The sequence below is a fragment of the Dendrobium catenatum genome, unplaced genomic scaffold (genome assembly GCF_001605985.2).
Source record: "Dendrobium catenatum unplaced genomic scaffold, ASM160598v2 fragScaff_scaffold_370, whole genome shotgun sequence".
Lineage (NCBI taxonomy): Eukaryota > Viridiplantae > Streptophyta > Magnoliopsida > Asparagales > Orchidaceae > Dendrobium > Dendrobium catenatum.
This window is the reverse complement of record NW_021318832.1, coordinates 975,459-986,565: the sequence shown is the minus strand read 5'-3', so window position 1 is coordinate 986,565 and position 11,107 is coordinate 975,459. Positions and strand designations below refer to the sequence as shown.

The following is an 11,107-nucleotide window of genomic DNA, read 5'->3' as shown; positions in this document are numbered from 1 at the left end:
CCAACCCCGAGCTACCAGCGACTCTGACGGAGGATTTAGAGGTGGTTTTGGAACCATTAGAACTGATGGGGGTTCGCCAGAAAGAAGAAGGAACTAAGGAAGTGTTGATCCAGTGGAAGAACCTTCCAGACTACGAGGCCACGTGGGAGCCATATTAGAGGGTGAAACATCAATTTCCTGATTTTCACCTTGAGGACAAGGTGGTTCTTTGGGAGGGCGGTATTGTTAGACCGATTCTTTGTGAACCAGCCCAGAACCAGCGGCAAAACCAGCCGCCGGTTTATAGGAGGCGGAGACTTCCGCCTCCTTTAAATGGCATTGCTTAATGTGGGCGGACCCCACTTCTCCAAAGGTTTTGAATGTTCAAACGGAGTGGGGAGATGGGGTTTTGGGAGGCAAATTAAAATAGGAAATATCTTGTATTAAAGGGGATGAGGGAATTAGGGAGTTTTTTGATGTTTTGTTTGATTGCAATTAGGGTTTTTTTGGAGGCTTGGGCTCTAGAACGAATTCTAGAGATTGGGAGAGTGCGATCCTCCTCTCGAATAGAGGATCTTTGTATCTTTGCAAGTTTTCTTTCATCTACTAGTAAAGTACAATTGTTTGGGCGAGTTTTTCTCCATTTTTCTCTCAATTTTTTCTCTGTTTTGGTCCAAATTTTACTGTTTTCTTGCTGTAAACAGCAGGAGTTATCACGAATTGCTTCAGACTTTGGTTAGGAACTACTTGAAATCAAGTATTTTCAATCAGTTTGTCAAAACTTTAATCGAAAGTATTCTTAGAAAATTTATTTTTTTCGAAATGTGATTAACCATAAGGGCTTATCTTTATGGGAAACATGTAACCCATATTAAAATAAACTCTATCTTATTCTCATAAGATGGGAGAAATATCTCTCAAGGAACGTAGACAGTTTCATAAAAACTCGTTTTTTTCATTCAAATTGCTTCGTAGAATATCAGTTTCACCAAGAAGAATTTTCAAACCCCTCTTTCATCCTTAAATACTATTTTAGAATGACATTTATGTCTTTCAAGATAGTATGTTATTCTTATATTTATATTTGTCTATAAAAGTGATTGATTTCTAAAAACCTATTTTCGTATTAAAATCCATTGTAGAAAATCGTTCCTATCTTTAGAGATAGTACAAAATTCTCAATGTCGTATTCGATCATGATAATAGGAGCAACCCGAATCTACGTGGATTTTAAACTAAAATTTTATTTTTCCCACACCGTCACAGCCTTAAAAGTTCAAGTTGAAATCGAAGCAATAGCCGAAGTCAAACTACTAATTGAAATTGAATGTCACTATCATGTGCCTCGCTTGCAGGTTGTAGTTGAAGCTATAGCTCATTATGTTCAAAAACAAGCCTTGTTTATGTCAAAGTCAAAGTTGTACGCAGGGAAGCCATCGCTCGTTAATGTCCTGTATGGAAGTGAGTCATTATCATGACTAGAGAAGTTCGACTTGCTTGTCTCTCATATCTCAGTGTCTCTTGCTCTCACTCCTTAATATAAAAGGAGGATGGGCTAGAGCACAAGAGTAATATCAAGAAGTGCTCAATGGGTTAGGCGCACACAATAAAAATTCTTAGTTAAATTCATTATGCCACACTCCCGTGTCTATCCACCTCATAAGCATGTTATTAAACCCATGTCCAACCCGTGTCGGAAGTGAATTTAACTCTTAAATGAACCTAACACAGTATTGTAAACATCAAGCATGTGGTGGAGAATGTAGAAGTCATGTCCAAGCCCAAACTGTATTCGACATAAATATAGAAGGTATTTAGAAGTGTTTGTATTTCATAAAGGACCAATGATGAAATTTGAAAGCTAGTGAATTTTAATCTTCCAAGATAAATTACTACGTGAAGTAAATAGGAAATCTTTAGTAGAACCAAATTTGATGGGGGATAAGATGCAAGTTTAATAAAAAAAGATTGTCATAAAAATTGTAAAAGAGTCCATAAAAAGATCGCACAATAATTATGATATTAGGTGGTGAAGAGAGCAAATACGTAAGGTTATTGAGGAAAAGATATTTGCCTTTGAAGTGTGGTAGAAATTGAATGCTAATAAGACTTACAAAGCCATAAATCTAGCAAAGGGTATGGTGAGCAGAACAAAAGATATAGCCTTTAAATATTTATAAAATAGGCTAAAATGATGAGATCTATAATATACTTAAAGCAAAAGATCTAAAACTTATATGGATTAGAAGTTAAGAAAATAGAATTTAGTCAGAACACAAAGATATCTAAAAAATACACACTAAATGCAACCTTGAGAAATTATTAAAAGGGAGCGTTAAAGAAAAAAATATTTTGAAAGAGTGTAATGAGAAAAATAATAAATAAATAAATAATTGAACCAAAAAAATGATATAGTATTTGCCGTAAAGAAGATACATAAATGTACAAATATATGTCCAAATGAGATGTATATTTAGATTTAATAACTTAATGGAGATGCTTTTTGTTACCAAATTTTTTAAAAGATCACGACGAAGTTAAATGATAGTAAAAGATGTATTTTGATATCAATATTTAAAAATAAAGGAGCTATTTAAGATTGTGCTAAGTTCAACAGAAGCAAGCTTGCGAGTCATACAATTACTTTAATAAGAAAGAGTAATGAAATATTTAGTTAAAAAAGTTTAAGCTCACGAGGATTTCAAATGATAGTAAAAGATGCATTTTGATATCAATATTTAAAACTAAAGGAGATATTTAAGATTGTGCTAACTTCAACAGAAGCAAGCTTATGAGTCATGCAATTAATTTAATAAGAAAGAGTAACAAAATATTAAGTTAAAATTTTTGAAGCTTTTGAGGATTTCAAATGATAGTAAAAGATGGACTTCAATATCAATATTTAAAAGATAGATTTACATACATACCACTTTATTTCATGCTATTTAGATATCTAACACCTAAAACATTAAATAAATGAGATATTTAAAATTGTGCTAACTTCAACAGAAGCAAACTTACGAGTCATACGATTAATTTAATAAGAAAGAGTAATGAAATATTTAGTTAAAAAAATATTTGCTCAGTTCCAAAGAATTAATTTAGCTTCAAGTTCGCAAGAAATATTTTGAAAGTTATATCTTTATGTTAAGACAACTAATAAATAAAAAATAGAAAATAGATCTTTAAGTGACTTCATTAAACTTGTGAAAGCATATGCTCGAGTACATGAGTGTTAATTTGGTGCTCGCAAAGGAAGAAAGATGTGTGTAATGGGTTTGTTGATATTAATAAAAGTTTCCATATATCTATAAAAAAAAAAGGTATATATGCACATATATTTCTCGAGTTATGGTTGGGTGATTAAAAATTAAAAAAAAAATTAACAGTATTAGGCAACAAAATGGTATAATGAAAATTTTAAGTTTTATATTAGTAAGGATTAAGTTCAAGTGAAGTGCATTAATGATGAAGATCAAAAGGTGTTTTTATTTGAAGAGGAAAATCAAAGTTTGAGAGACTTTAAAGAAAATGAAGTATGGAAAAGCTATTGGACCTGATGATATTCCAATAGAGGTGTGAAAATGCTTAAGAGATGAAAGAATTTATTGGCTTTCAAAACTTTTTCATATAATTTTGAAGACTAAAAATGTAGATAAATAGAGAATGAGTGTGTTGATTCCAATTTTTAAGAATAAAAGTGATGCACAAGATTGTGCGAATTATAGAGGAATTAAGTTAATGTGTCATACTTTAAAACCATGAGAGAGAGTTATAGAGCATAGGTTACAACATGATACTTATGTTTTCCAAAATCAATTTGGATTCATGCTAGGCAGGTATAGTATGGAAGCTATACATTTATTGAGAGGTTTGATGGAGAAGTATAGAGAGAATAAGGAGAATCTACATATGATATTTATTGATTTAGAGAAAGCATGTGATAAAGTTTCAAGAAAAGTGCTATGAAGAGTTCTAGAAAAGAAAGGGATTAATAATTCTTATATTGAAGTCATTAAAGATATGTATGGAGGAGTTGTTACTTGTGTTTGGAGTTGTTACTTGTGTTCAAACACAAAGTGGCTTGACCAAGTATTTTTATAATTTTGTTGGATTACATCAAGGATCTGCCTTAAGCCCATATCTTTTTGCTTTAGTCATGAATGTTCTCACTAGACATTTGCAAGAGCATGTACCTTGGTGTATGCTTTTTGCTGATGATATTTTTCTTGTTGATAAGACTAGAGAGGGAGTTGAAGGTATACTTAAATTATGGAGATAACCTTAGAGTTTAAAGGTTTTTGTTTTAGTAGATCCAAAACTTAATATATAGAGTGTAATTTTAATAGTAATAAATCTAGTGAAGGGAATATGACTTTGGGTGATCAAGCCATACACGTTTTAGATATATTAGGTCTATTATTCAGAGTGATGGTGAAATAAGTAGGAATGTTATTAGTAGAATTCAAGTTGGATGATTGAAGTAGAGGAATGCATCGGGTTTATTTCAAATGAGAATTTGACTTTTAACAGGACACAATGGAGAAAAAGGATTCATGTAGCCGATCCCACATAACAGGATAAAGACTTGTGTTGCTGTATAAAACTACAAATTGTGTTGTTATATGGCTTTGAGTGCTAGAAAGTAAAACAATTCTTAATGGTTGAACTAAGCATGGAAAAATGTTCAACGTTAAAATAGATGTGTAGCAAAACTAAAAATGATAATTTAAAGAATTAAATTATTAGTAAAAGAACTAAAAGTTCATATATGCAATATAAGGTAATTATTTTCAAAAAAAAATATAAGGTAATTAAAACTAGTCTTAGAAGGATATTACAATGAAAGGTAGAAAATGTGTCTTTTAGATAGGCACATAAATTAATGGAGAAGGGATAAGAAGGAGAAGAGGCAGAACTAAGTGAATATGGATAAAAGCTATTCAAAATAATATAGGTTTAATATCTCAGGCAACATTCAAAGGGAACAAATAGAAAATGTAATTTATAAAGTAAAGCTTAAATGTTTAGGATAATGTTAATGATAGAAATAATAATGACAAAAATGCTTTGCAGAATATTCAAAATGAGATGCATTGGTGTATACATTTTCAAATGATATAATTTTAGTAAGTGAGAGAATTTAGAATAATTGAGGAAAAGTGTAGAAGACAAATTGGCTAAAAATTAGTAGAATAGGTTAACAGATTTAAATATCATGAAACAAATACAAAAAAAAATTGGAATTTAGATGAAATTATAACTTTTAGAATTTCTTGGATGGCTATAATGAAAAAATATCTTAAGAGTATAGGTGAAAAGAAAATATCATGGCAAATTAAAAGTAAAGTTTACAAAATTTAAATTAAGTCAACTACATTGGGTGGATTTGAGTGTTTTGTAATAAAAAGAATATCAATGATAGCCAAGTTATGTCATGACACCAATGAAAATATAAATATGGATGCGTGAGAAAAGAAGTGAGAACACAAAAAAATGATAGATTGTGCATGAGTATATTATTGAGAGAGACTATATATGTAGCATTTATTGGAAAAAAAGAAGTTGTGGACAATAGACTTGGCAAGTTTGGTTATGTCCAACATAGAGTAGAAAATGCACTCATATAACAAGTAGATAAATTAGTGTACAAGATTAAGAGAGAAAATAGAATACAAAAAGTTTCAATAAATATAAGTTGAACTATTTGCTCTAAATAAGTTTAACACCACATATAGAATGATGAGAAAGCGACATCATGGCAAGTAGCATAATGGAGGGTCTCATAGCTCTTTTTACAAGCTTAACTAGGCAAATATCTAGCTAATAGCTAGTACAACATTTGAGTAGTAAAATCAAACATTATTTAACTATTGGCATCAGTGTTCTTTGAGATCTATGGAAGGGAAAAAATCAAAGGGGTTGGATGGATCAAGAGTTTATGGGTATAAATTATGCTTTGGTCTAACAGCATCAATTGACAGAGTGCACACAACTGTGAATCCAAAAACATCCAAACATCAACAACAACATCAAGCCTTTATTCCACTACGTGGGGTCGGCTACAGGAATCTTTTTTCTCCATTGTGTCCTATTAAAAGTCAAATTCTCATTTAAATCTAATAAAGAAAGGTCATTTCCTAATATTTTCTAACCAAGTCTTTTTAGGTCTACCTCTACCTTTCTTAACATAAGTCAAATCTAATACCTCTACTCTCCTAACCGGGTCATCGGAAGGCTATCGTTTTATGTGATCAAACCATCTAAGGCGACTCTCTCTAATCTTATCTTCTACTGAAGCTACTCCAACCTTTTCACGTATATGCTCATTTCGTATCCTATCTCTAAGGGTAAAGCCACTCATCCACCTGAGCATTCTCATCTCTGCCACACTTAACTTAGAATTATGCTTCTCTTTTAATGGCCAACATTCGGCACCATAAAGCATTGTAGGCCTCACCACCACCTTATAGAATTTTCTCTCAAGTTTGAGGGGTAGTTTTCTATCACACAACAAGCCCGATGCATTCCTCCACTTCAACCATCCAATTTGAATTATGCTGATAATATCCTCATCTATTTCACCATCACTCTGAACAATAGATCCAAGATATCTAAAACGTGTACTCTTATTAATGACTTGATCGCCCAAAGTCACAATCCCCTCATTAGGTCTATTACTACTAAAATTACACTTCAGATATTCTGTTTTAGATCTACGCAAACAAAAACCTTTAGACTCTATGGTTGACCTCCATAATTCAAGCTTACCTTCAACTTCCTCTCTAGTCTTATCAATAAGAAGAATATCATCAGCAAAAAGCATACACCAAGGTACATCCTCGTGCAAATGTCTAGTGAGACATCCATGACTAAAGCAAAAAGTTATGGGCTTAAGGCTGATCCTTGATGTAACCCAACTGCAATAGGGAAATACTTGGTCAAACCACCTTGTGTTTGAACACAAATAATAGCTCCTGCATGTATATCTTTAATGATTTGAATATAAGCATTATTAACTCATTCTTTTTCAAGAACTCTCCATAGCACTTCTCTTGGAACTTTATCATATGCTTTTTCTAAATCAATAAATATAATATGTAGATCCTCCATATTTTCCCTATATTTCTCAATCAAACCTCTTAAAAAATGTATGGCTTCCATAGTCGACCTTCCTGGCATGAATCTAAATTTGATTTTGAGAAACATTAGTATCACTACGCAACCTATGCTCCATAACTCGCTCCCATAGTTTTAAAGTATGACACAATAGTTTAATTCCACTATAATTCGCACAATCTTGTGCATCACCTTTATTCTTAAAAATAGGAATTAACACACTCATTCTCCACTCATCTGGCATCTTTTGTCTTCAAAATAGTATTAAAAAGTTTAGTAAGCCAAGAAATTCCTTCACCTCCTAAGCATTTCCACACCTCTATTAGAATATCATTAGGTCCAACATCTTTTCCACCCTTCATTTTCTTTAAAGCCTCTATAACTTTAATTTTTCTAATACGCCGATAAAAACAGAAATATATATTTTCATTTAGGGTGCTAAGATCATTAAAGTCAATCTTATTTTCACAATCTTCATTAAAAAGTTTAGCAAAATATCTCATCCAAACATCAATTTGGAAATTTTCAAAACCTTAATGGTGTAGTGTATTGGCCAAAAGCTATTGCTTGAAGCACGGTTTGCAATTATACTATAGCTATTTATATACTGATACTTGATGTATCCATACCTACGTCAAGTGGAGCTGCAAAGTCTGCACCACATGAAGTGCAACATTTCTACAAGAAGAATATGCTAGGAAGACAAATTATGATTCTTTTTAAGCAGCATTGGCCTAGCATGAGACCTCTTCTTTCTAGTATTTAAGGATCACAATAGTAGTAAAATCACAACATTTACAGTATTTAGAACCCTAAAATAGTATCATCTTAATTTCTTCTGACATAAGTTTCCGACATGTTAAAACATGGCTTTCTTGCAAATTCATAATGTAATGTTAACAACCACACCAAACAATAAAAAATTATTGCACCATAATCAGCATCAGCATCATCACTATTATTAACCTTATCCCGACTATTTGGGGAATTATTACACCATTAAAGCATTAAATAATCTGGAACTAAAAGAATTTTAACAATCACCAAATGTCAGCAAAATGCAGGCATAACACTGGTGAAGAATGAAAGATATCCAAATAGTGTGGGTTATAAGAAATAAACTTATGCCCCAAATTTAAGATGCTAGGCATAACCATAGTGAAGAATGAAAGATATATATGTATAACACAAGTGGAGAATGAAAGATATATATGCAGTGTGAGCTATAAGAAATAATATTATATCTCAATTTTAAGGCATAGTGATCCATACAAGTCATAAAGCAAGCACTTACGAAAAATATCAAAAGCATAATCAAATGTTTGGGGAATTAGACTTTACAAACCTTTCTTTCAGTTGTTTGACTTCTCTAGCTAGATCCACCAGCTTTATATTGTACATCATGATGCGCTCTTCATATTTGCTAAAGTTCATCAAGACCTTCACAAGACTATCAAATATGGCTAACAACTCCTGGCGCTCCTTCTCCTCTTTCTCTAATTGGCATTTTTCAAACTCCATCACACTTGGAACCAGACCACCAGTCCCGGGAACAGCCTCGTGAAGAGTTCCATCATCTTGTGAGCATTTCTTTCTATATTCAGAAAAAATATTTCGAGTCTCCTTTAATGCTTTCTTATAACCAAGTAGCATTTGGGTCATCAAAGACAGTTCATGCTCATAATGGCGAACTACCATCCTCCAATGTTGTTGCTCTTCAATCGTCATCCTCAATGATTGAATGCTCTGCTCCTTCTCTTGCAACATCTGATTCAAATAGGGTATCTGCATTTGCATATTCGCCATTTTTTTATCTTTATCTGCGTATAGAAATTTGACTCTTGCTAAACCTGTCTGCATGTACTCCATGCACTCATCAAATGATAGTGGCAAATTACCCCAAGGTTCAGCACTGCGCATCCTTTTTTGCAAGTTATGTTCCAAATGGTCTTCCTCTGCAGCACCCATTGCACTAGCTTGTCTTTTACCATTATTCCCAGAATACAGGGAGCCATTTGGACCATGGCCCAGCATATCCTTATTAGACTCATCACCAATTGTCAAAAATTGTCCAGAAGCTGCATTGAAGGAGTTCAATTGCTGATCATAAGGAATACTCATATTGCTCGTGTTTGCCATTGCTTGTAAGAGGTCTGTTGATGATATCCTCCCCAAATTAGAAAACTTTTCCGACAGGCCATCCGCATACCCCAGCTCCTCACTCTCCTGCTCATGCTTAGTCAAATTCTCAAAGTCAATGTCTGCAGCAGTTCTAGAATTGCAGCGGCGAAAGCAATGCTCAAAGGCCTCATTCTCACCTTCTTCAGGCCACTCGTCATCTTCTCCCACCTTCTCTTCATCAAAACCATCCATTACACTCTCTTCTACACCAAGTGTCAATCCCAACTCTCCATTGTCTTTCTCAGGTACCAAATCCCCCAAATCGTTCAAGCTCCGCACCTTCATCGCATTAACATCATCATAATTAACATCCTCTTCTGCCACAGCAACCTCATTTTCTACCACAGTAGTTTTATCATTCGCCATGCTTAGCACTGGTTCTGCCACCGAAACCTCCTCTTCTTGAGCCTCAACCACAGACTCCAATACAGGCTCTTCTTTCTTTTGGAATAAATGAGGCTGTTGGTGCTTAATCAAACACTGCAGATGGGAGGCACAGTGACAAACTCCGGATTTGGAAGCCTCCGAGAGCTCCTTCTCCACCAAAACCCACATCAACGCTGCCCAATCCACCTTTTGAGGCTCTTTCTCCCTTACAAACTTAGTTGCCTGCATGATTTCCGGAGGTAATATACACATATCGTCTCCGTAGGGCATGTAATTCGAAATAAAATCCAGAAGGACACTCACATCCTCATCCTTGCACTCAAACGCATTAGCTTTCTCTTTCTTGACAGGCAAGCCTAGGGCACGAGCCAGATCACTGCGCCGAACTGAGATTCGCGCGCCATAGACGTAGCTGCGGCGACTGGAAGAATCGTAGTAAGCAATCAGATGGACAAGAAGTTCGGATCGCACCTCACGATCAAGTTCTAAGTGGGCAAAATCCCAGAGACCAAGCGCGCGGAATAGATTTTCGTGCGCGGAGAAATTAACGGTTTTAGCCGGGGAGAACGGAACGGGGCGGAAATTTTCGGAGAGGATCTTGAGATTGCGTTCAGCGGTTGCGCGTTGCTTTGGAGTGAGAGGGTTCTTCTTCCGCCGGCCGTGACCTTTCTTAGCACGCGGAGTAACGGAGGGAGACTGCAGCCGGGACTTGGCATCGTCGATGAATAAACCCGATGGTGCGGCAGATTCCTCGGGCTTCTCTCTCTCTTCTCCTGCTACAAATCTGATAGCTTCGCGTACGCCGCTGGAGTTGACCGATAGCGACGTCGGAGATGGCGGCGAAAGAGCCGGTTGCTCAGACATTGGGGAACTTGGTCGAAGCGTTGTCTAAGGCCTCGAAGGACTTGCCGTTCTTTCAAAGCAACAAAATCGAGTAAAGCAAATGCCAGTCATTTGTCAAAATTTTTTCTCATAATTTTAAACCTCATCATTAGTTTTAAAAGAAGAATTATAATCAGTAATCGGCAAGGTTTTAAAAATTGGATCCGATCAACCGGTTTAACGGTTCAATCATGAATTAGTCTTTTTTTTATTTTTTTTTTTTGAAGAAAAATCATGAATTAGTCGACAAGTCAATTTCGTATAACAATAATATCGTTTTAGCATCAGACCGTGAAAAAATCGGATGAATTGTCGTTTCAACCATATAACCGGTGAACCGTCTGACTTTTTAAGAACCTCCCAGTTCAAAATTATAATTAATTTGCACCATTGACAGCTAATTCAAGGATCAAAACATGAAATTAAAGTTGTGATGTGTCCAATAAAACTAAAATCATGAACCTTAAGTCGTAGTTTTCCTTCCAAGCCAAGAGAAAAAACTCTCATTCTCGTAGCTTCATTCTTCATGCATGAACACAGTAGTCTCTCTTGTTCTCGC

General features: G+C 34.6%; 1 protein-coding gene across 1 annotated transcript in view; it reads right to left on the bottom strand.

The window, feature by feature from the left end:
- The window catches only part of LOC110109992, a 15,112-nt gene extending 4,503 nt beyond the window's left edge, over positions 1-10,609 (bottom strand). The window contains exon 1 of the mRNA XM_028693794.1: positions 8,444-10,609. Within this exon, the coding sequence (XP_028549627.1) occupies positions 8,444-10,530 (2,087 nt within the window). The 5' untranslated portion in view covers positions 10,531-10,609. The remainder of the gene's footprint in view (positions 1-8,443) is intronic.
- Between the last annotated feature and the right edge of the window lie 498 nt (positions 10,610-11,107).